The 25,673-nt window shown below is 44.5% G+C and overlaps 1 protein-coding gene across 4 annotated transcripts in view; it reads left to right on the top strand.

Annotated features, from left to right (window-relative positions):
* Positions 1-25,673, top strand: part of ash1l (ash1 (absent, small, or homeotic)-like (Drosophila)) — a 213,879-nt gene that overhangs the window by 106,797 nt on the left and 81,409 nt on the right. For all 4 annotated transcript variants that reach the window (XM_052045674.1, XM_052045672.1, XM_052045673.1 and 1 more), the window contains 3 exons: positions 1,690-1,794; positions 16,688-17,390; positions 19,365-19,544. In XM_052045674.1, the coding sequence (XP_051901634.1) occupies positions 1,690-1,794; positions 16,688-17,390; positions 19,365-19,544 (988 nt within the window). The remainder of the gene's footprint in view (positions 1-1,689; positions 1,795-16,687; positions 17,391-19,364; positions 19,545-25,673) is intronic.

Below are 25,673 nucleotides of genomic sequence, written 5' to 3'. Positions count from 1 at the left end.
ATTAAACATAGAGCCTGGCACTGGACCAAAGTCCTTTTGCATGAATGAAGTACTGGATTTTTATTTGCTGTGCTACAGTTTTCTTGCAGTACTCTAAATAGCACTTGATTATAAAACTGTTGCTAAAGTTCTGCCAAAAGTTAAATCTATCTTCTTTATAATGTATGGCTCGCCTCCCAAATTGATCATGTACCGCATAGAAGAGTTATTAGATACCAGATTCATTCTGGCAATATGGATGCCATGCTTGGCTGCAGTCCCCTTGAGCAAGAAAGAGCAAGAATATGGGCATGAATCAGTATTTGCACTTCTGATTAAATTGTTTGGTGATACCTCTTTCACTTTCAACTTGTCTACTAGGTTCTAGGCATGCCTAGTCAAAATAGGGCACAGTCAGGGTTGACTGTACTGTCTGCTCATGTTTGCATCTCGAGTCCCAGTTCCAGAGGCCGCACTTAATGTGCGGTCACTTGGTTGATAGGTTAATAATTGCCTGGTGTCGACACCATGGAAGGATTGGGGAGGGGCAAAAGTTGAGACGTGAGACTGCAGATGCAGGAAACTGGAGCAAGACACAAGATGCTGGAGGAACTCAGTTGGTCAGGCAACATCTGAGTCCAGATGAAGAGTCTCAACTCAAAATGTCGACTGTCCATTTACCTCCATAGATGCTGCCTGACTCGCTGAGTTCCTCTAGCATCTTGCGTGTTGATTGCAAGGGGGAAAGTTAATTGTATATATTTTTAAAAATTAGTTATCTATTCCATCATGTTGAATTTAAATGGAATAATTGGAAACCTCTGAATGGTATGGATCAGTAGAACAACAGATTAAGAGCTCAACCTGTAAAAGTTATGAGTTAGCGCATGAATGTGGGTCAGTTAAGTAACGAAGTAAGTGTGGAAGCAGTTGTCCGAGATGTATCTTTCTCTGACACTCTCCAGATGAGGTGGGGAAGTCAAGTAATAAGAATTTTTAAGAGTAAGTTTATTGTAGCAGGAAATATTGAAAACACTCTGCAGGTCAGGCAGCATCTGTGGACAGTGAAGCAGATTAAACTCACTTCATCAGCACTGATAATATAGGAAACATTTCTGTTTCTCTTTCTACAGACCTGCTGAGTGTTTCCTGCATTTTTTGTTTTTATATCAGATGACCAGAATCTGGATGTTAAGTTTAATGTATCCGTGGCAATTGTGCCTCATTTGGTGTTTTGAAGTGCAGTAATTCTCCAGTAGCAACATCTCTAACCCACAAACAGCAGTGATGTTGGGGAAAGATGTATTGATTATTTGACCTTGTCTTTGAACCGTCAAAACATATTTCAGTATAGGGAAAGACCTCTGTAAATGCAGCACTCCCTCAGTCCTGCACTGGATTGTTGGCCTGTGGTGGTGCCTGAACCAACAAACTTGTATTTGGGGAACAGTATCACAAGAAAATAGGAGCCACCAGGCCCTTCAAGCCTGCCCTGCCATTCAACATGATCTACACTGGCCTCAATTCGCCTTCTGAGCCAGTTCTCCATAGCCCTCAATGTCTCGACCTTTCAAATATTTATCTAGTCTGCACACATTAATTTTGCCTCAGACAGTGAAAAGTTTTTAATCAATCGAGCTGTTGCATGTTGGTGCTGGTACACTTGTTCTCCTGAATTATTTTTATTGACCCTGTTTAATACAATTGCAGGCATGCAACCAGCACAGGACAAACACGCGTCACAGAGGCATCAGGACGGTGCTTGTTGCAGCCCCAGCAGGAGGAGGACTCCATCAGAAAGTGCAACTTTACCTGGTAAGTTTTAGAATTCGTCTTTTGTTACTTTGTTTTCCTTTCTTAACTTCAAAAAAAAAATGCCAAAATGTCCCTTTAACAGCAGAATCGGACTTTATCATATGAGGAGAGATTGGGAAGATTTGCCAATGTTCAATAAAAATTTAGAATAACCAAAGGCCATCTTATAGCCACGTGCAAAGTTCTGCCAGGGATTGATGTGGTAGGTGCTGAGAGGCCGTTTGCAATGGCTGGCAAGCCTAGAACAACAGAGTATACACTCAGGATAAGGAGTTGGCCATTGCCGACTGAGATGAGGACGTACAGGGTGATGATTCTGGAGGATTCGTAGAGTCTTACAGCATGGAAACAGGCCCTTTGGCCCAACTCGTCCATGCCGACTGCGTTGCCCAGCAAGCTGGTCCTATCTGCCCGCATTTGGCTCATACCCTTGAAACCTCTCCTTTCTAGATGGCTTTTAAATGTCGCTCGTGTGTCCGCCTCAATCACTGTTTCTGGTAGTTCATTCCAAATACACATTAACCTTTGTGTGAAGAAGCTGCCCCTGATGTCCTTTTTAAATCTGTCTCTAATCTTAAACCTATGCCCTCTTGTTTTTAGCGCCCCCTCCCTAGGGAAAAAGACGATGTGCTTTCACTCAGTCTCTGCCCTTCGTATACCTCTATCAGGTCACCCCTCATTCTCCTAAATTCCAGGGAATAAAGTCCTAGTCTATGCAACCTCTCCTTGTAACTCAGGCCCCCAAGTCCATGCAACATCCTGGTAAATCTTTTCTGCACTCTTAATAACATATTCCCTTTAATAGGGTGACAAAAATTGTACACAGTACTCCAAGTGCAGCCTCATCAACGTCTTATATAACTTCCCAACTAATATATTCAGTGCCCTGACCGATGAAGGCCAGTGTGCCAAACTCCTTCTTCACTATTCTATCTACCTGAGATACCTACCTGGATATTCTCCACATAGAACATAGAACAGTACAGCACAGAACAGGCCTTTCGGCCCACGATATTGTGCTGATATAGCTAATCCCTCCTACCTACAGAATGCCCATTTTCCTCTATCTTCCTCTTATTCATGTGCCCATCCAAGCCCTTCTTAAAAGCCCCTAATGAATTTGCCTCCACCACCCTATCAGGCAATGCATTTCAGGCATCCACCACTCTCTCAGTAAAAAAAAACATACCCCTCACGTCTGTTCTGAACCTACTGCCTCTCACCTTATATGCATGCCCTCTGCTTTTGGATCACTCAATAATGGGAAACAGATATGCTTATCCACCCTATCTATGCCCCTCATAATTTTATGCACTTCCATCAAATCACCCTTCAGCCTCCGTCACTCCAGAGGAAAGAGCCCAAGTTTGTCCAGCCTCTCCTGATAGCACATGCCCTCTAATCCAGGCAGCATCCTAGTAAACCTCCTCTGCACCCTCTCTAAAGCCTCAACATTTTTCCTATAGTGAGGTGACAGAATTGCACGCAATACTCTAAATGCAGCCTAACTAGAGTTCTATAGAGATGCATCATAACTTCTTGACACACCTGGAGAGGGTTGGGATTGGTGAATACATTCAAAGCTGAGATCTGCAGACTTATAGGACATACAGGGGGAATCAAGGAATTTGAGGAATGGTGAGGGAAGTGGATCAGCCTTGATCTTATTGAATGGAGGAAATGGGCTAATGGGCCAAATGGTTGATTGACGATTTTAATATTTTGATGTGTCCTCATTGACTGAATTGCAAACTTGATGTAAAACATATTGGAGATCAATCTTGGCAGGTGCAAGAGCAAATGGAATTAATGGGTGATTGATTTAGCAGTTTAGGGCAGAAATTAACTCTTATAAACCTTCAGCTTAGTCCTTGATCTCTCTTGTGAGCAGCTACCTTTCTGGAAAATCTGTAGGAAACATGCTTCTGTTATTAAGGATGGCACCTTTTTTCAAGTGTAATGCTTCATCAACCAATTTTTGTAGTATAGAGTCATTAGAGTTGAATCACGCAGAAGTGGGTCTTTTGGCCCAGCAAGTCCATGCTGATCTTTCTGCCCATCTACACTAATCCCATTTGCCCGTTTTAAGTCCATATCCTACTATGCCTTGCCTATTTAAGTGTCTGCCTAAATGTCTCTTCAACGTTGTGGTTGTATCGTATTCCACCACCTATGGCAGCAAGTTCCGGATATCTTTGTCTCACAAACCTATAGCCCTACCAGACTCTGACTACTTACCCTATCTTATAATTTTTATATACCTCTGTCAAGCCACTCCTCAGGCTCCAGGGAAAACAAACCCAACCTATCCAATCTCTCCCCATGACTAAAGTGTTCCAATTCAGGCAACGTCCTGGTGAACCTCTACTGCACTCTCTCCAGCACAATCACACCCTTCCTATAGTGCGGCAACTGGAACTGTACACAATGCTCCAAGTGCAGTCTAATCAACATCTTGTAAAGTTGCAACATATCTATTCTACTAAAGCCTTATAGTCTCGCATGGAACAGTACAAATCTCAGTTCACTAGATCAACTCTAGTTACTTTTGATCTCTTGTAAAGCTGCCAGAGTAATTGTTCTTCTGCCTTTCACTTTGTCAATTTTCTAGTGAGCACCTTTCTTTCCTCCCACTTTATAATTTTTTATTAACTCCGAAATCTTCAACCTACTGTGTATAACACACTAAATGTTGCATTTACTGTGATTCAACCTCACTTTATTTGAATTATACTTAATTACTTCACGTAGCTAGTACATTGTGTCATCCGTCTAGCTAATAAACAGTATTGAAGTGAGTTTTTCACTAATACACTTCTTTTGTATGCTTGAGCAACATTGTACTTCTTGCCCCGAGCAGAGTGAATGAACAGAGTTAATAGATGTGTGCTTGAGCATTGTGAAGATCTATTGTTGTGGCAAGCAACAGAAGGGAGAATTGGTACCACGTCTGTTGTAAACCTTTTTCAAAGGATCACGCAGTTTCCAGTTTGCGCACTGAATTGCATACCTTCCTGCTCCATCGTGTTTGTCATGCAGAACAAAAAAAAGGTTACCTGCTATATGAAAGTCTAAAGCCTTTCTGAATGCAGGAATTATAGTGTCTGTGTAAACCAAATGGTATCAGTTAGATAGAGCAATCTCATTCCTGGCTCATAACTGTTCCCAGAGGCAGATTAGGTACTGAACAGTCTATTGCCTGCATTTCGTGCTGTGTTGGTCAAATGTGGTATCCATGGTTACATTATCTGGACTTTGCTGGTTGGGATGGTCCCGCCTCAAACACCTGTGATTTCTGGTGAGAGTTCTGGCAGTAACGCGTGGAGTTATTGCTGGTGACTAGTTATCTCTCACTCCCTGCTGCGGCCTCTGACCTGGCCCATGACACTGCACTCTTCTCCACTTCTGTGCTTCATACCATAAGCCTGGGTAACTCACCTCATGGTTTCTAACACAGTGCAGTTGTCTCAGTGACCACATGATGCGGTTTTTGCTGTGCTATCTCCTACTTATCTCAGATAAAAGAAGAAATTTGTAAAGGTTTTACTCGGGCTGATCGCAACCTTTGAAGTAACCGACTTTGTTTATGACTATCACTGACACAGTAACCACATAACACACCCTTCACTCCTCTGTGACCTAATACATCACAAGCTGATAATACCTGTTTAGAACTCCCTCTTTGAAGTGAAAGCCACAACCTCCTTTTGTATTCCCTGAAGTACGATCCCGCATGTCTTCTGACATTACACGTGGCCTCCGTGACCCCCTCTACTAATTAATCATTTGTTCTAATAACTCAACAAAAACACTGGATCTGAATGACTCAGTTGTCCATTGAACTAGTTGTTTCATTGTTCATGGTTGACGTAAGCCGTGGCTGTCTGCACGATTGGGAAATGCTAATTTTTCTGCAAAGACTTAAGATCGGTGAGTGGCTGCAATCACAGCTGTGAAAAAAAGTTGTTCTCCTCTTGCTCCTATGCTGCTTTATTAGGGCGAGTCCGACAAATCAGATCCTTGTCAATCCCTTTGAAAAGAAAGCTAATCAAGTCTCGATAGTGCAGCCTTTTCTCAGTGTGTTCATGGTGATTTAAATTAAAAAATCTGATGGTGAAATTGAGCTTGCTCATAAATCCCATTTGGGTCTTTCTTTCCATTGAGAATCAAATGACCTTCTGTGAATTTGAACTTTTAACATTCCACTCCCTCATGTGTAAGGATGGCCAGTACAGGGCAGAAGTCAAAGGTTACCTTCCAGTCTATATGAGTTGGCTTACTTCAGTCAGGGTACCTTTTCCAGACAGACCCCACAGCTGTGTACAGGTCCTACTCGGGTTACAAGCACCCAACTCATGGGCACCCTGTACATAACGGACGAATGATTAATTAGTTTGGGAGACCAGCGGGATGGATGGGGGTAACTTGCCAGCTGCCATGGGGTGGGAATGGAACGGGGTGTTTCCGCTTGCCTTCTCTCCCCACCCAGCTCCACCACCATCCCCATCCCATCCTGAACTGGAACAATCGGCCAAGCCGAGCAGAGCTGGGAGCAAAGATCTCGCTCACTCACTGGGTCAGTGAGGCTGGCTTGCTACTGCTCTCCTCATGCCTACTCGCTCTCCCATCACAGATGTTTCATGATCCTCTCCCACACACGGTTTTTGTTGATTTCCAAATTGCGAACCGTTCGGGTTACGAACCATTCTCAGGAATGGAACCCTGTCATAACCCAGGGACTGCCTGTGCTTGGGGCAATGGCAGGGAGGGTTGGGTATTGCTGAGGCGTAAGAGTGACTTTTTGCTTATGCTGCAATGGTGGAAGTATCTGTAAAGGTCAGATTAGGCCTGGGTTGGGCTCAAGTGTAATGTTGCTCATGCTGCAAAAGCACATATCTGCTCACCTACAAACATGAGATAACAGCTGCCTCTAAGCTGTAGAACTGACCTATCAGTAGAAGAGATAAAATGATTGTTAATTCTGGATTCACTGTGAGCTTTTCCCTTCCGCTTTCCAGTTGTGGGTTGAAAGACATCTTCCAATTGTTGTAGTTTTCAAGTTTTTAGGTGTTTCTAAAAAAAAAAAAAAATAATTTTTAGGTTTCCAGCTGCTGGGTGTTAGCTGCTGTGAGGGTTTTAGCTTTCTTAACTTTCTGAATCTTAAAAATAATTTTTCTACTGATTTAAAAACAATTTTAAACTCCCAGGCATCAAGATGATTGTGGTTTGCTCCAGACTCCACCTACTTTTGCCATCTTTTTCCTTGGTTTAATTGGGATCTTAGGTGGCAACCTGCCTGGCAGCAGGACTGTGTTGATGAATTCTCTTGAACCGAGTCAGTTTGCTTTCTGCCTCAAGACCATTGTGCAGCTTCTGTGGTGCCAGGTCAGGGAGTTAATAAGGACTCCTCTCTGACAATGAGTCCACTCAACACATTTACTTCTCTTTGCAGAAGCTAAGCAAACTACTGTGCACATACACCAACTTTATTCTCCTTTTATCTAACATTCCTGGCATTTGCAGGTCACTCTCAACACTCAGATCAAAAAATCTGCAGATGCTAGAAATCTGAAATGAAAGCAGAAGCTGCTGCAGAAAACTCAACAGGCCAGGCAGCATCTGTGGAGTGAGGAGTAGAGTTAGCGTTTCAGGTAGAAGACCCTTCATCAGGACTGAAAGAATTGAGAAAATCCTTTCAGTTCTAATGAAGGGTGTTTAAACTGAAACGGTAACTGTTTCCCTTTTCACAAATGCTGCCTCACCTGCTTTTTCCAGCATTTTCTGTTTTTATTTCCTTTATACAGCTTAAGAATGAGAGGTATTCAAAGCCAAGGTCTATCTGCTGTTTTTGTACCTCCGCACTTTATTTACATTAGTAGAATGTCAGTGCTTTACAGGCCCTCCCTGGGTTAGGAACACCCGACTTCTGGAACCTGTGCATTGAAATGATCTCCCATAAATATTATTAAGTTCAAGCAAGAACTAGTCTTGGGGGGAAAAGAACATGTTTACATGTTGACACAAGAAGGCTGCAGATGCAGGAATCTCGGAGCAAAAATCAAGCTGCTGGAGGAACTCATCAGGTCAAGCAGCATCTGTAGAGAGAAATAGACAATCGACGTTTTGGGTTGAGACCCTTCATTTAGTTGAGATCTTCCACCTTCATTTTTAGCCCAGATGAAGGGTCTCGGCCCATAACATCGACTGTCCATTTCCCTCATTAGATGCTGCCTGACCTGCTGAGTTCCTCCAGCAGCTTGTTTCTCGCTCTGTTGACATGTAACCTCCCCACAATAATCAGACACCATTGTTTCTTAAGAACACAGGCTGCCAGTTTCACCACCGGAGGCCACTTAAGGGAGTTGCTTTGGAAATTGACAAGCAATCTCTTCTATTGATACTTGTACAATGATACTCTATTGAACAATGTAACATCCACTGATACTTCAAACCTATTGAAACCAGCCATTGAGCATGGGGCATCCTGATTCTGTACCATTGTAACTAGGCAGGGGAAGACAATAAATATTCATGTTAATTGTCCCTCATCAACACCATTCATTACAATACTGCAGACATATGGTTACCACATTGAGTGATTTTGTGTATTTTCCAACTTATCATTCATAGTCATACAGCATGGAAACAGCCCCCCCACCGCCCCCCATGTCCAAACTGACCATCAAGCTCTTATTTTACACCAATGCTACACTAATCCCATTTTTACCTATTAATTCACCCAAGATTCCATCACTCACCTACACACAAAGGCAATTTATAGTGACCACTTAACATACTGACCTGCATGTCTTTGGGCTCCAGGAGGAAACTGGAGCACCCGGGGGAAACCCATGCGGTCACAGGGAGAATATACAAGCTCCATGCATTCAGCACCCTAGGTCTCCAGAGCTGTGAGGCAATACTCGACCAGCTGCACCACTGTGCCACCCATGTTAGAGGGTTCAGAATAAACATCCAGTTTCCCATAAAGATGATGTATGTTATTGATGTTGCAGTTATGCTTAGTTTATGATCAGGATCCTAGGGCTATTTTAGTGTGGCTAGGGTGTTTGGGGGACTTAAGTTGTGAGGCAGTGGTAAATTATGGTTCAGGAATAGGTGCCTTCGGAGTTCAGAATCTGGGGTTTGTTTAAGTGATATGTACATTTTTTAATCTTCTGGACAAAATTGACATGGGCATCTATAAAAATAGAACCTGTTTGTAACCCAGGGCAGCCCTAATGAGCGTAGAACATTACAGCACACTGCAGGCCCTTCAGCCCACGATGTAGTACCGACATTTTATCCTTTCTAACCCTTCCCTCCCACACAGCCCTCCATTTTTCTATCATTCATGTGCCTATCTGAGTGTCTCTTAAATGTCCCTAATGTATCTGCCCCACAACCTCTGCTGGCAGTGCGTTCCACACACCCACCACTCTTGTGAGCAAAAAAAAGCTTACCTCTGACATCCCCACTATACCTTCCTCCAATCACCTTAAAATTATGCCCCCTCGTTCTAGCCATTTTTGCCCTGGGAAAATGTCTCTGACTGTCCACTCGATCTATGCTTCTTATCATCTTGTACACCTCTATCAAGTCACCTCTCATCCTCCTCCTCTCCAAAGAGAAATGCCCTAGCTTGCTCAACCTATCCTCATAGGACATGCTCTCCAATCCAAGCAACATCGTGGTAAATCTCCTCTGCACCCTCTCTAAAGCTTCCACATCCTTCCTGTAATGAGGCGACCAGAACTGAACACAATACTCCACAAGTGTGGTCTAACCAGAGTTTTATAGAGCTGCAACATTACTTGGCGGCTCTTGAACTCAGTACCCCGACTAATGAAGGCCAACGCACTGTACGCTGCCTTAACAACCCTATCAACCTGCATGGCAACCTTGAGGGATCGATGGACGTGGACCCCAAGATCCCTCTGTTCCTCCACACTGCTAAGAGTCCTGCCATTAACCTTGCATTCTGCCTTCAAATTTGATCTTCCAAAGTAATGGATGTTACAAAGCTTACTTCTCTAGCAGTGCAGCACTCCCTTAGTACTGCACTGAAGCGTTGTCCGGGTTAATGAAGTGGGATACAGACCACAGCCTTGTGACTCCCCAAAAGGCTGTTACCACTGAAACAGTATCACGGATACTGTAATGTAGGAAGCAGCCATCAGCCTCCGAGCTTGATCCACAATCCCTTAAATCCTGCCTTGGTTTCGTCCTGGGAGAAGGCAGCTCAATAAACAAACAAGCAGTCAGTATTATTTTTCTATAATGGGAAGCAGGCATCACAGGCTAGGACAACATTTACTGTCGTTATTTCCCCCCCCCCCCCCCCCAAGCAGTGTGGCTCGGTGGGTCATTTTATGCGGTAGTTAAGGGTTGAGCATGTTGCTAGAGGTCTGAATTCACATTAGTTAAGATGACAGATTTTCATTCTTGAAGAGCATTAATGAGCCAAATGTGTTTTTTTTCAAACAACATATTGATAACTTCATGGCAGGTTAACTAGCCACTGTAAGTTGTCCTTAGTGTACAAGTGAGTGGTAGAATTTAGGTGGAGTTGATTGGAATGTGGGGAGAATAAATTGGCTTACTGTAGGATTAATGTGAATAGGTGCTTGATGGTCAGTATGGGTGGTGGGCTGAAGGGCCAGTGGCTCTCCGGTCATCATTACTGACTGCAATTTTTTATTCCAGATATACTTAATTAACTAAATTGAGCTCCCAAGGTGGGGTTTGAACTCTTGTCTTCACATTGATGGCCCAGACCTCTGAACACCAGTCCAGTAAAAATCATGTGCCTGCATGCCTGATCTCTCACTGTCCCCCATCAGCTGTGCTTTCACTGTGTCCAATTGGCCCATGATAAAGCAAAAATAAAATCCTAAATAAACGGACTACACAAGGCAAAGATTAACAACTGTCTTGCCACGAGTCTGTGGCAGTCCCTGAACTTTGCTGACGTTTGCCTACGCAGTTCATGACATCACCAGAGGTGTCTGCCTGAATTCCAGCCTTGTTACACACTAAGCTCTAAATATCTTGCGTTTATAACCGATGTGGTATGAGAAGTACGAAGAGTTTCCATTTCAGGGGAACACAAAGGTTCAGTACTGATCCATATCAACCTTGTGTACCTATGGCCTTGGTTGGTGATTTTCATCACTGCAATTCAAGCATTGAAATCACATATTTAGAAGAATTTGAACAAATCTGCACTGATTGTACCTGGAACACTGCCTGAAATAAGTCAGCATAAACCTGTGATTATAGTAATGGCAGGTTCATAAATGGTAATTGGTTGATGATAATGTTTTAAGTACTTTCATTACTGAAGTGCCATCTGTGCAGTAAACATCCTTTGAGCTACAAACTATAAGTGTCTTTTCATGTCAGTCATATCCAAAGGCCAGTGTTAATTGGACATTGCTCAGGATAACAGGAAACAGTCGGCATTCTTCCTACTTGTTCTGTTGCAAAGCTTCTGTGCCCCTCCATTGATAACGCCATGAGGCCAGTAACGGCAACTTGGCCATCAGAACGCCTGCTGCAGTCACTTTCTGAGCTTCCCTGTGGTGTAGAACTTGGAGGGAAGCACCTGAAACCAGTTCAATCCCTTTGGGGACTATATCCCAGCAAGAATCAAGAGTAAATGCCTGAGAAAGAGAGAGAGGTGATAAAAGCTAAGGCTTTTACATATGTGTAACGGATGGGATTTGTGTTGACAGTGGAAATGGGAATTTCACATGAAGATGAATTCTTTGGTTGCGCTGGTCTGACACTGACGCAAGTATTTGTCAAAACTAGAATACAAGGTCATACATAGTGAAATCAAAGCAACCAGTACTTTTGTAAAATAATTCCATCTGTCATGTGCTCGTGAAATGTTGCAGTCTTCTTGATTACTCGCCATTGGAGAGGCAAAGTTAGACAATAGATCAAGTGGGCTGGAATCGTGATCAGTGTGAAACCCAGTGAAGGACTTCGTGGTTTTGCAAGCTGCACAAACTTTTTTTTTGCTATTTATAACCTGGTCTGTGTACTTAATATAGATTGTAAATACTTGAAAGTCCAGCACTGATCCTTATGGCAACCCCTCCCTTTTTCTGCCCTTTACCTGATCCTCTCTCTTTGTTAGTATACTACCCCAACCCTGAGAGCCCTTATTTTATGGGACAGTTTTTCATGCTTCACCTTATCGTGCACCTCTGCTAGTTCTTCTCAACCTTCCCTGCCATTTTCATCCTCAAAAACAGTTTGTTTCATAAAGCATGTTGACTCTGTTGAATCATCTGATTTTCTAAGTGTTTTGTGTCCTTATATAGCAATGGTGTCATTATTTTCCCAGCAACTGAACTATTTTCTAGTTTGCTTTCTACTTCCTGTCCCTCCTTTTGTAGAAGAGCAACTACCTTGTACCTTGCAATCCACTGAGACAGTTCCAGGCTCTAGGGATTTTTGGAGATCATCAATAATGCATCCACTACCTCTTAAGGCCCTGAAAGCCTTTTTTTCTTAGCAACAAGCAATCTGCTGGAAGAACTCAGCGGGTCAAGCAGCATCTGTGGGAGGGAAGGAATTGTCGACGTTTCAGGTCGAAACCCTGCACCAGGACTGATGCATTGGTCCTGATGCAGGGCTTCGAACCGAAACGTCGACAATGCTGCCCGACCAACTGAGTTCTTCCAGCTCCAGTTCCACTCTCTGCAGTCTCTTGTGTCTCCTCTGTTTTTATTTTAATCTACTAGGGTTTATTAACATTTTAGTTAGCTACGATAGGTCACTTTTCTCATGCATTTCTTTTGCAGTGGAATGTATATTTGTTGAAAATTGTGAGATCTTAAGTTTTTCCAGTGGATAAATATTTAGTTCAAGTATTGCCAACTACCTTGGCCAACTCAATTCTCATTCCTATGTAACTGACTGTATCTGAGTCAGGACTTTAGGTTCTGACTTGTGTGTCATTCTCAAACTAAAATTGAAAAATATCATATTGTGATCACTTTTCCTACAGTATCCTTTGTGGTAGGATTACTAATTTGCCTTTCTCATTGCACAGTTTGCAAACTAGTTCATTTCCTTGCTGTTCCCATGGCATCTTGCCCCAGAAAATTATCATGAATACATTCTGTAAACTTGTCCGCCAAGAACTGGTAATCTGATTTGCCCTGTTTCAGTGATCATTGTGTTAGCTTTTGCAACATGATCCTTTTATTCCTTGGAGACACAAGAGACTGCAGATGCTAGAATCTGGAGCAAAAAACAAACTGCTGGAAAAAGTCAGTGGGTCGAGCAGCATCTGTAGAGGCAAAGGGATAGTAATATTCCCTGATTAGTGCATTTTCCAACAGCACAGCCACTGATAGGGACGTATAAACTCCTGCACCAAATGTTTTGTATACCATCTTGGCTCATCTGCAGCCACACTGTAATGGTTTCTTGTTCTACTAATCAAACGTAAATCCTCACAATCACCATTTATCTGGCTCCAACCTCCCCACTCCCTCTTCCATGCTGCTTTCCAAAGTGTCAAATAGTCGCAATGTCATTTCCCAGTCTTGGTCACTGCAACCAGATCTCTGCAAGAGATATTAGCTCACCGTCATTTTTGTCCGTTCGTGCCATCAATCTTGCCATCCTATTACAAGTGCGTCATGAGTTACAACGTCTTTATATCTTTCTTGATTTTGTTCGCTGGATTGGTTTTAGATGCTCTGTCCATTTCTGTCCCATTCTTCTTTTCTTGACCAAATAAATACTTTGCTGTGTGCACTTGATTTTTCTCTTCCCATTAAATCCCTAACTTCCCCTCACCTGAACCCTTGACACTCTTTCTAGCTTAAAACCCTACCTACAGCCACAGTTGTCCAATGCCCTCGTGAACTGGGTTTTAATATGAGCCCATCCTAATGGAATAACTCTTTCCTTTCTCCTCCCCACAAACTCATGAGTCTTGTCTTTTCATATACTTCCAAAGACACGGAGAGAGGCCCTTGGCTCCCAGGGAGCAATCCCATGAGTCCTGTGTCTCTTCTCCTTATTTCCCTGTGCCCCACAACTTATTCTCTCTCACACATGCTCATCAATTGGTGGTCTTTCCTTCACCTCCCCACCCAAACACAATGGGGAAAAGAGTGGAGAGAAAACAATTGAAGGCACAAGAGACTGCAGGTATTGTAATCTGGAACAAAAGGCAAACTGATAGAAGAGCTCAAAGGAAAATAATTGGAAGATTCATCTTACATTTGTAAATTATTGCCATTGTGGTTTCATTACTTTTTGCCATGCAGTGTGGAACTATTTAACCAAATTGTCCCCATTGATTAAGTAAGTATCTAGGTTAACTGCCAGGATTAACTGCAACATGATATGGAGCACATGAACTCACCATTGAAGTGAGACGCAGCATAGAATGATTACATATGAACAGGGCATGTACAGAAGTGGGGCAGTTTACTGGGAGGAAAGTGGAGCATTGGGGGGAAATCTATGCAGTCACAGACTCCACAAGGGCACCATGCCAGGTTCGGATTGAGTTCGAGTTCCTGGAGCAGTCCGTCACTTCTTGTGGCGAGGCTCTGTCTCTCTGATCCGGTCAACCATACATTCAGATGTGGCACAGTGACAGTCCAGAGGTTATTGCCTTTGAGGACATTTTAATTTTGACCCTCAGCACGACCTTGTTCTTGGTTATATACCAATGTTGTCGATTCCTATGTGGACCTCACCCAGCCACAAACAGATATATGCCCCTGGCAGTCAACACAGCTCCCAACTGAGGCAACGGGGAGCTGACCCTCCACAACACTGCTGTGTACTGCATTACTACAGCACTACATCTCTCCCCACCCCCCCCCCCACAAGTGGCTTGCAGCGTTGAGCTGTGGATGGATTACACACGCTCCCACAAAATCTTTGTTCTCAACTCCTTGTACCTTCAGCTAAAAAAGTTAACTATTGTCCCTCTGCACATGGACAGAAAGATGATTAGAATTTCTTTCTGTTCTGAATGCTGGTCAGTCCCTGTTTTCGTTCTAACATACTTGTTTATTCAGATGCTGCAAACCCAGAGCTGCTGCACTCTTGTGTAAGTCCTGCCCGTGTGTCTCACTTTAATGATAAGTTTGTGTGGTCTGTACCATGTCGACAGTTATTAATCCTGGCAGGTATCCAAGATATTTATTTGACCATAGGATAATTTGGTTCAATGGTTCCTTTCTGTATGGCAAAATGTAATGAAGCCACATTGGTGGTAATGTACAACTGTAAAATGAATTTTCAATCACTTTCTTTCCACCGTCTTCCTTGTTGTATTTTTTATGTGTGGAGATGTTTATTGTTATTTATTGGGTTATTGATTTTTTTTTAATTGCCACATGTACCAAGATACAGTGAAAAGCTTTGTTTGTGTGACATCTAGACAGATCATTCCATACATAAGTACATTGAGGTAGTACGAAAGGATTAAAAAAAATGCCAAATATCATGTTACAGAGAGTGCAGGTAGTCAAATAAGGTGCAAGGGCCATGATGAGGTAGATGGAGAGATCAGGAGTTCGTACAAGAGGTCCATCAAAGACACACAACGAGGAGAGAGGTGGAGTGGAAAAGAGAGGGAGGGAGTCAGAGATATCGATGCTAACATGAACCCAAATAGGAAGAGAACAGACTGGTCAGACTAGGTCACATTCTGCACATGCAGTGTGAAAGAACATGAGCACTAGGGTTGGCTGAAAACAGAATGTAGGGTCATTTAGTGTCTCTGTGTGTCATGAGCCTCATCTGCTATTCCCTCCCATTCTTGGTCTCTATCTGCGAAAGGGTGCATAGTCCTTTGGGATAGATATTCTGTTCTTTCTTGCATACCGTATTCTGTGTGTACCGTTTTTTGCACTATTTGTACATGCACAATTTTTTTGTCTGTGTTTATTGTATGTCCTCTGTTTTATGTATGTCCTCTGTTATGTGAGTCTGGGGGAAACGACATTTCGTTCTTCCATGTGGTTTTATAGCATCTGGGTGAATGACAATAAAGTAACTTCAACTTAATCAACCTATCAGGATTGTCCAGTAGTGGAAGTGCTCGAATTCCCTTATCACAGTTGGCAGGACTCCTGGTTTGCTGAATCGCTCCAGCGTTCCCAGCTGGAGTAGGCCGGAAAATTACTGCTGTTCAGGGAGCTTAGTGAGAGTTGCACCTTCTCAGCACACATTGCTCGGTGATCTTGTCAAGTTCAGCAGGCACTTTCCCAACTTGTCGCCTTGAGTATTTCTAGCAGCTGGAATGTGTATAAAAGAGGGAGTAATGAGGGAGCCCAGGCGTCTTGCCTCTGTCATCTGGCCTTTGTGCTGCTGTAGCCCAGCTGATCACATCCTGGGAAACCGGAGATCACAGGCCTGAGAGGGTGGATGCTACACAGTTCATGCTTGTGTTACAGCAAGGTTGTGTGTTCTGGTTGGGATGACAGAGTGGTCAACAGGTAAGTGCTGCTGCCTCACTGCCCCCAGAGACCCTGGTTCGATCTGTTGTGTAAAATTAGCACGTTCTCCCTGTGACTGTGTGAATTCCCCCCTCAGTGTTCAGGTTTCCTCCCACATCCCAAAGACGTACTCCTTGGCTAATTGGTTACTCTGGGTTGCCCTTGGTGTAGGTGGATGGCAAGAGCAATGGAGGTTACGAGGAATATGGGAGAGAAACGGTTACATGGAAATATGGGGGAATGGTATTGATGCGAATGCTCTGAAAGCTGGAATAAATGCTGCGTTGTAAGAAAACGTGCAAATTTGATGGTATAAATTTCTTATAGAGAAGTACAAGGGGCAGAATTTTTTCAGAGATGTATGCAACACCCACTTTTCTAATCAAATTTTATTCCTCTTTCAGGCACAGGATCGACATCCCGAGGTACAAAACTAGGAAGTCCAGTAGAGGAAGCTATTGAGAATGTCATCCAGCGCGTGACACAAGATGGGTCCCAGCAAATGGCCATAGAGAAGACAATAGAAGATGTTATAGCCAGCGTAACGGTTACTCGCCCCAACAGTCCCCTAACCCCTGTCTCGGGCAAAAGCTACAGTCAAGAAAGGTGTCAGAGCAAACGAGCAGAAACCCCTCCTGCCCAGACTGTGGGGACAAACGACTTCCCAGAGAACAACCAGTTATCTGCAGATAAACAGACTATAACAGCCAGCCACCGACTCAAGAAGGATCGAATCGAAGCCATGCAGTGTCAGGCAAGGAGAATGTGCAATTTTGACAAAATCTTAGCCACCAAGAAGAACCTGGACCACGTCAACAAGATTCTGAAAGCCAAAAAGCTGCAGAGGCAGTCACGGACAGGTAACAACATCGTCAAGCGTAAGCGAGGGAGGCCCCGGAAGAGGGAGCTGTGCCTCCCTCAGCCCATCACAGCCCCTCCCACTCCTCCGGAAGTGGACAGGTTTTCCAAGGAGCAGAGCGAGAGCGCAGAGAAGGCCAGAGAGTCTGACACAATCATGGACGTTATTGAATCGGTGCTGCAAAGCGTGAATCAGCAGCAGTCGGAGCACAGGAAGGGGGTGAAGCGGAAAAGGCACTTTGAGGATGAGTAAGTCCTGTATCCTGCTGCAATTTTTGGGCCATTGAAAGGTTAGATACGAGTGTTTACGTCCAGTAAGCACAAGGGTTCTGGGACACATTGCCTGAAAGAGTACCCCTTGATGTGCCCCAGAGTTGTGGGCCACGTGCTGGAAGGTGGAATTAACCTGAAGGTTTCTTTGGGCCAATGTGGACCCAATGTGGCTTTGTGTCCTGTAAAATTCTGTGATTTTCCACCTGGAGAAGATGTTGACTTCTTGTGGGACCTTCTACGTGGGAATTGGGCAGTACAGTACCAGTTGAGCTGCTGCCTTAACAACTCCAGCCACCTGGATTTAATCCTGACCTCCAGTGCTGTCTCTGTGGAGACACAAGAGACTGCAGATGCTGGAATCTGGAGCAACAAACAATCTGCTGGAGGAACTCAATGGGTCAGGTGGCATCTGTGGGGGGAAATGGACATTTGACTGGATCAGTCCTGATGCAAGGTCTAAACCTGAAACATCAACTATCCCTTTGCCTCTGTAGATGCTGCCTGACCCGCTGAGTTCCTCCATCATTTTGTTTCTTGCTGTCTCTGTGGAGTTCTCCGTATAATTGCATGGGTTTCCTCCAGGTCCTCTAATTTCTTCCCACGTCCTAAAGAGGTGCCAGTTGGTAGGTTAATTGGCTGCTGTAAGTTGTGACCAAGTGATAGAATCTGTGGAGGGAAGTTGATGGGAATGTGGGGAGGAGAATTTACAGGGAAAATTAGTGTGGGAAAACATGATGGGATGAAGTGGCTTTCTTCCATGTCATAAGGAAAATGGAATTGAGAGAAGGTGAGGATCTGGGCTGGGATTCGTATCATCCTCCGTCTTGGAGGCACAAGAGCTTGAAAATGCTGGGATCTGCAGCGAAAAACAAGTTGCTGGAGAAACTCAGCGGGTCAGGCAGCACCTGTGGAGGCAGAGGGATAGTTAACATTTTGGGTCAAGACCCTGCATCAGGACTGGTTCTCCTCTTTGGTCTTGCTGCACTCATTGTTGGAGCAAACAGTTGTTGGAGGTTCCCATCATTTTACACTGGGGACTGCAACCACTTGACAGTCAAGACTGTGGGTGACTGCTTTAGTACATAATCATAGCAATGAATGTTTAATAACATTAAAAGAAACATTCCTTTGCCCTCAATTCTGTGTCTTGCACTTTGGGGTTCGTGGGTAACGTGGGTCTGTGGTTTATGCCAGCAATGCTGCTTCAGATCACAAAGGAACTCGCCTCTCTCTCGCTCTCGCTCTCTCTCGCTCTCTCCCAAAATGAGTTGCCCTGCCATTTTTCAGAACTCTTCTTCAATTGGCCCAGGAGCTAGCAAAGCTTTCCAAAATCGACCAGCCAAGTTAGAATATCAGTCAAGGGTGAGATTTGAAACCAATTCAAGTTCTCTGGGTAACTGGCATAACAAACTCCATTTAGTGAACAGCAAGTGCAAGCTGGCCCTCAACCAGGAATGTGTGGACTGCGGGCCCTCAAGCTCTGACAGTCTGTCCCTTTTCAGCTTTGAGCCCATTTGCATTTGTGCTTTCTGCGTTGTCCCTTTTGAATCTTGGAAGTCTAGACATAAAGACAAGGCTGCTTTTGGCATTGTGGCTTTGTTGGTGGTTGAATCCAAAATCAAAGCGCCTGAGATCTGTTAGTGTTTGCATTCTGAACTATCTGAAAATGAATGTAGATTTAAATTTCAGAAGAGAACCCCTCCCCCAAGGCTTAGGATCTGTTCTTTTAAAAATAATTTTTGGATTCCCCTGCCCCAGATTTGAAATCCAGTATCTTAAGGTCAAAGGCAGGCAGATGTTCATTTTAAAGGAATTTGCCGGGGAAGCTCCATTTAATTGCTCTTTTAGTTGTTAATAGGTGTAACGTTAAATATTCCATGATAGATGTGCGAATACCCTGTCGCGGCAGATATTAATATTAAAATTTGCTGCTTTGTTCACTGTAACCAGCTCCCCTGAGTTGTCCTCCGAAGCAGCTGCCCCAGCAGAGACTACAGAGAAGACAGCGTCACCGGAATCTTCAACGCCGCATCCTCAACCACCCGTCCAGAGGGAAAAGAAGGCCCCTCGTCCTCCAAAGAAAAAATACCAGAAGGCAGGACTGTACTCTGATGTCTACAAGGTCCCTGAGTAAGTGTACTCAGAGAAATGTTACCATTGCTAACTTCAGCTTTTAAAAAATGTCCCAGTTTCATTGCTTCTGGAAAAATCGTATCCCTTGACCATCTCAGATAATATGCTAGAATCTCCGTGAAGTGCATGTGTGCTATACGGTACGACAGGAGCTATTACTAATTAAAAATAAAATCATGCAAATGGGTTATACAGCTCAGGCATTTGTGGGTCAAGATCTTTGGTTGGAACTGTCCCCAGGATAGGTCTCTGAATCATGAACCTTTCATTCTGTTGCTGCTAACAGGAATCTTTAGGGTCTTGCTTTTCTATTTTATACAGTGACAGTTTCCCTACTCATCTCTGCCCCAGATCTGTTAACTCCAGCCCAGGAGTTAAGGAGGTGGGACCTTTATTGTTGAAGGGTCATCTCTGATTTCCCTGCCTGGTTATTCCCCAGCTGAGAGGCTGCTGCAGCTGTGTACTTTAAGGAATCTGGCTACCAACTGGGGATACCCAAGGGGTCCGTGAGCACAGCTGCAGCTAAACCATTGGTGATGCCACCCTGCTTTCCTTGTCTCTTGAGGAAAGCAGCTGGATTCCCAGCCTGCTGCATATCTCCCTGAACTGGAACAAGACACTGTCCTGGCAGATGTATGCTGTGCTGCAGGGCCACACCAGTGTCGTTTATTCTCCATGTCGAAAGCATTTCATGGTTTCCTCTGTTTTCCATGGGTGAGCTCATCTGTAACTTGGACTGAGAAGCCTGCCTTCTGCTCTTCTCAGAGTTCTCAGTGGAGTTTGGTATATACTGTACGTGCGTGCACACATACACGCACACACATACAAGCACACACGCATGCACGCATAAACGCACATGCATACACAAGCGCACATACAAACACACACACACCTGTCCAATTCATTTCCGACACTAGCTGCAGGTGAGAAGCAGAGAGCTGAAGATTTCTTGCTTCTCCCTCCTTTTACGAGCCCACTTATGACTTGCAATTGCATTTATGACTTGGGCCTCAGTTCATTGTCAGTTGAGCTGATAATGCAGAATAAAATATGTTCTTTCCCTCCCATTGAGGTCCTGTAGGATCAAGCTGGTCTAATGTACCCCAGGTGTGTTTACTGTGGACCCACCGTGTTCCTGCTGCTTCAGTGCTACAAAACGGGTGGGTCAGAGGCCGACATGTCACTGACTTCAAGCTGAATGACATAGTGCAGTCTCCAGCTGCCCTTTGCCTGCCCTTGCTCTAACTGGCCTTGATTACACGAACAGCTGGGCAAGAGAGTAAGACCAACTGATTCTCCTTTTCATTTCTGTCTGCAGACGTAATAAACCCAAAATTGGTTTCTTTCTCCTTAATGCTAAAACGGCGGGTTTTCTGTAACTTTGGCTGTACCGAACAATTCCAATAATCTGGCATCCTTTTGTCCAGCAACCCTGATGCCCCGCCTCTGGCTCACTTGCCACATGAGCCAGGGGTTCAGAGTGCGGCTGGGGCCGGGTTCCAGGCTGTTGGCTGGGTGTGTGGTTGCAGCTGGGAAGACCATGGGTCAGGAATGTGGGTGGGTTTGGTATTGGTATTGGTTGGTTCATTACACAATGCAGTTACATTGAGTTAGTACAGAGTGCATTGATGTAGTACAGGTAAAAACAATAACAGTACAGAGTAAAGTGTCACAGCTACAGAGAAAGTGCAGTGCAATAAGGTGCAAGGTCCCAGCAAGGTAGATCGTGAGGTCAGAGTCCATCTCATTTTATAAAGGAACTGTTCAATAGCCTTATCATAGTGAGATAGAAGCTGTCCTTAAGTCTGGTGGTACGTGCCCTCAGGCTCCTGTATCTTCTACCCGATGGAAGAGGAGAGAAGAGAGAATGTCCCGGGTGGGTGGGGTCTTTGATTAATGTGGCTGCTTCACCAAGACAACGAGAGGTAAAGACAGTCCAAGGAGGGGAGGCTGGTGTCCGTGATGCGCTGGGCTGTGTCCGCAACTCTCTGCAGCTTCTTGCGGTCCTGGGCAGAGCAGTTGCCGTACCTAACCGTGATACATCCAGATAGGATGCTTTCTGTGGTGCATCGGTAAAAGTTGGTGAGAGTCAAAGGGGATAAATCAAATTTCTTTAGCCTCCTGAGGAAGTAGAGTGTTTGCAGCCGGAGACTGGGTCTGGAGTGCACGTGTATCCCCCACTTCCTTTAATTGACTGCAGAGTTTATTTTATAACTCTGTAACATGCAAGTAAAAGTATGTTTGGGCTGATGCTGACTAGGAGTGACATCTAGTAGTCTGGAAGATCTACTAATCCAGCACAGCCAAGGGTGCCGGATAATCGGAGTTTTGGACTGCAGAGGGATTATTACTCCTGCCACCAGGGGCTGCCATTGCTGCTTCTAAATCTGTCCGTTCTGGCACCCGTGACCCCTCAGTGTGGGCAGTGCTGTGGACTTGCACTGTTATTCTTGAGAACAGGATTCAAAAATTATTTGTGTGGCATGTTTGTCAAGAACACTTGGAACCAGCAACCGCATCCCTGCGGCTGTGGAAGGTGGTGTTATAAAAGCTTCCCTAGTGAGCAGTGCTGTTCTTGAACCGCACATTTACCAATGTCACGCTCCCACGTGGCACCATAGAAGAAACCATTGGCATGCAAAATCATTGCTTCTGCAGCTACATGCTTTGCACTGACACTGCGTAGTGGCACATTAGTGCTGCTGCCTCAGAGCTCCAATGACCAGGGTTCAATCCTGACATCCGGTGCTGTTTGTGTGTAGAGTTTTCACGCTCTTCCTATGACTGCGTGGGTTCCCCCCAAGTGCTCTGGTTGCCTCCCACGTACCAGTGACATACGGATTGGCAAGTTAATTGGCCACTGAAAATTGTCCGTAGTTAGGTAAATATGAGAATCTGGTGGCGGGGGGAGTTGATGGGAATGTGGGGTTATAAAACAGATCAGTGTAAGTGGCTGCTTGAAGACTCGAGGCTAAAGGACTGCTCACATGCTGTATGATGCTGTAATTCTTATTGTTCTGCTGCATGCTTCCCTGTCACTAGGGCTTAACTCTTACCGTCAGCAGCTGAAGGCAAAGTTCAGGATGCATCTGAAGTTTTGTGTCCAATTCTGGTCACTACACTTCAGGAAGAATATGAAAGTCAGAGAGAGGGAAAAGAACAGATTTGGGAGAATAGTTCTGGGGTGAGGGATTTCGACTACAAGGTTAGACCGGAGAAGTTGGGGTTGTCCTCCCTGAAGCCCAAAAGCTTGAGAAGAGATTTGTTAGACGTGGACCAGATCATGACTGGTTTGGACAGGGTAGCCAGTGGGAAGCTGCAATCGTACAGGACAGAAACACACCCTCTCAGCCCATCCTGTCCATTCCAACCATGATGCCCATCTATGCTAACCACATTTGCCTGCATTAGGCCGGTAACCCTCTACTCCTTTCCTACCCGAGTACCTTTCCAATTGCCTTTTAAATGTTGCAATTATATCTGCCTCTAACACCTCCTCTGGCAACTCATTTCATATAACCACCACCTTCTATGTGGGAAAGCTTACCCCTCAGATATCCTTTAAATGTCTCCCCTCTCACCTTAAACCTTTGCCCTCTAGTTTGAGACTCCCCTGCCCTGGAAAAAGGATTTTGACCATCTATCCTATCTATGCCCCTCATAATTTTATAAACATCTATCAGGTCACTCTTCAGCCTCCTGTATTCCATTGAGAATAAAACCACCCTATCCAATATCGCCTTATCAGTAAAGCCCTCCATTGCAGGGAGCATCCTGGTGAATCTCTTCTGCACTCTCTCTACTGCTACCATATCTTTCCTGTAGTGTAGAGACCAAGCTGCAACGTGACGTCCCAACCCATACTCAGTGCCTCGGCCAAATGCCGTTTTTCATCATCTTTACCACCTCTGCCATCACTTTCAGGGAGCTGTGGACGTTCCAGAAGAGATGTGAATGGATAGTGGAAGTAGACCAGTAAGTGAAAATCAAAAACCTGCAGATGCTGGAAATCTGAGATAAAAACCGAAAGCACTGGAAACACCCAGCAGGTCAGGCAGCATCTGTGGAAAGAGAAGAAAGGTAACGTTTTAGGTTGAAGACCCTTTGCCAGGACCGGAGTTCAGACCTGAAGCACTTATCTCTCCATGGATGCTACCTGGCCGGCTGAGTATTTCCCGCATTTTCTGCTTTCATTAAGGTGGAAATACATTGTGTCTTGCAGCAGTTCTATGTTGCATGGTGTTGGCAGCATCTGAAGATATCAGGACAGCTGGATGAGTAATGTTATATTGTCCTGCTGTTTCGAAGGATATTTTGGCACTTAAATCCAGCAACTTATGAATTTTTTCCAAAGGGTCTGCAAATCATCAACCTTCATTAAGGAGCACCTTATCCCTCCCGTGACTGAGAATGGTCACAATGGAAATTGTGGCCATTCTAAGTTATAATTACAATCCTTCAGGTAGTTCCAGGCACTCAGAAGTTGACTAATCATTGAAACACTTGATGACCAAACTGCTCATTTCTTGTATGGCCAGCGTAAGACCTGTTCAAAGAATCGCAGCAGCTTTTAACCAAAAGGCACAGTACTGATTGTGGCTAGTGACAGGAAGTCACACACAAAACCATCATGGACACAACCACCAAAGTCAAAATTGGAGTTCACAGAAACCCGGGTAATTGAATCTTATTTTTTCAAATATCACACTTTGTAACTTAATTGACTGCTGCAGCAGCTGCAAGGTTTAGGGAAAGAGGGTGCTGTAAGCTGAGGACTTATCCAGTAGTGCTTCTCCAGTAGTGCTCATCTGAGCATTTAACTACAGGCTGATGGCGCTGAGCTTACACGGACACAAGGTTTGGCAGTGACCTGTGCAGTTGTTCTTTGCTTTCTCTCCCATACAATGCTGTGCTCTACTTGTGTTTGATGGACCAGTGTGTCTGTGAAAGGGCATGGGACAGCCAGCTCGCTGCAGGTATTACAACCTGCATTCGATTCTGACCTCCAATGTTAGTCTGTGTGGAGCTTGCACATTCTCTCCATCACACTTTGTGACTTAATTGACCGGGGTAGCAGCTGCAAGGATTAGGAAGAGAGGGTGCTAGAAGCTGAGGAATTCATCTCCTCCAGTAGTGCTCACCTGAACATTTAACCTACAGGCTGATGGTGCTCAATCCTTGCTGTTGAGCTGCAGTGCCATGGAATGCCCAACTTGTGCCATGATGGTGAAACTAAATAATGCTTTTTTTTTACAAGGACTGAAGCTTGCTCCTCAATGGTGAATGAACCCATGACCAAGTACACTTGGATAGAATTGTCAGCCGTTGGCAATCACCTGTGCAGTTGTCCTTGGCTTTCTCTCACATACACTGATGTGCTGTACTTGTCCTGGGCATGTTTGATGGGGCAAAGGGCTTGGGATGGCATGATACACTGTGGATATCACAGCTCTAGAGACCCGCATTAAGTTCTGACCTCCAGTGTTGTCTGTGTGGAGCTTGCACGTTCTCCCTGTGACCATATCCCGCATCCCAAAGGTGTGTGGTTGGTAGGTTAATTGACCACTGTAAATCACCCAAAGCGTAGGTGGTTGGTGTTAGGGTCAGCGGGGGTGGGTGGCGTTAATAGGCATGTGCGAGAGAATAGGTTGCTGGGAAATAAGGGACAGATAAGATTCCTCTAAGAGACAGCATGGACTCAATGGGCCAAATTGCCACATCCTGTACCATAAGGACATATGAAATATAACTTCCCTGATTATAGTCATTGTTTCATCTTCATGAGGTTTCTCCTCCCACCTCCCCAAGTGTTTTGTAGGAGGCTGAGGAGTGACCTTAGAGGTTTATAAGATTGTGAGGGGCACAGAAAGGATTGATGGAGTCGTCTTTTTCCAGGGGATTCTAAAATTAGAGGGCATGCGTTTACGGTGAGAGGGGAGCTGTTTAAAGGATATCTGAAGAGCAGGTTTTTCCACACAGGGTGGTGGTTAAAGCTGTCTGAGAGCTGGTAGCGGCAGACACCATTAAAGCACTTAGAAGGCATTTGGACAGGTACTTGGATAGAAAAGGCATAGATGGATACTGGTCTAATGCTGGCAAATGGGATTAGAGTTGATAGGTATCATG

This window comes from Pristis pectinata, chromosome 40 (assembly GCF_009764475.1).
Source record: "Pristis pectinata isolate sPriPec2 chromosome 40, sPriPec2.1.pri, whole genome shotgun sequence".
NCBI lineage: Eukaryota > Metazoa > Chordata > Chondrichthyes > Rhinopristiformes > Pristidae > Pristis > Pristis pectinata.
The sequence above is the reverse complement of the archived record's forward strand: the minus strand, read 5'-3'. Positions and strand labels throughout refer to the sequence as shown.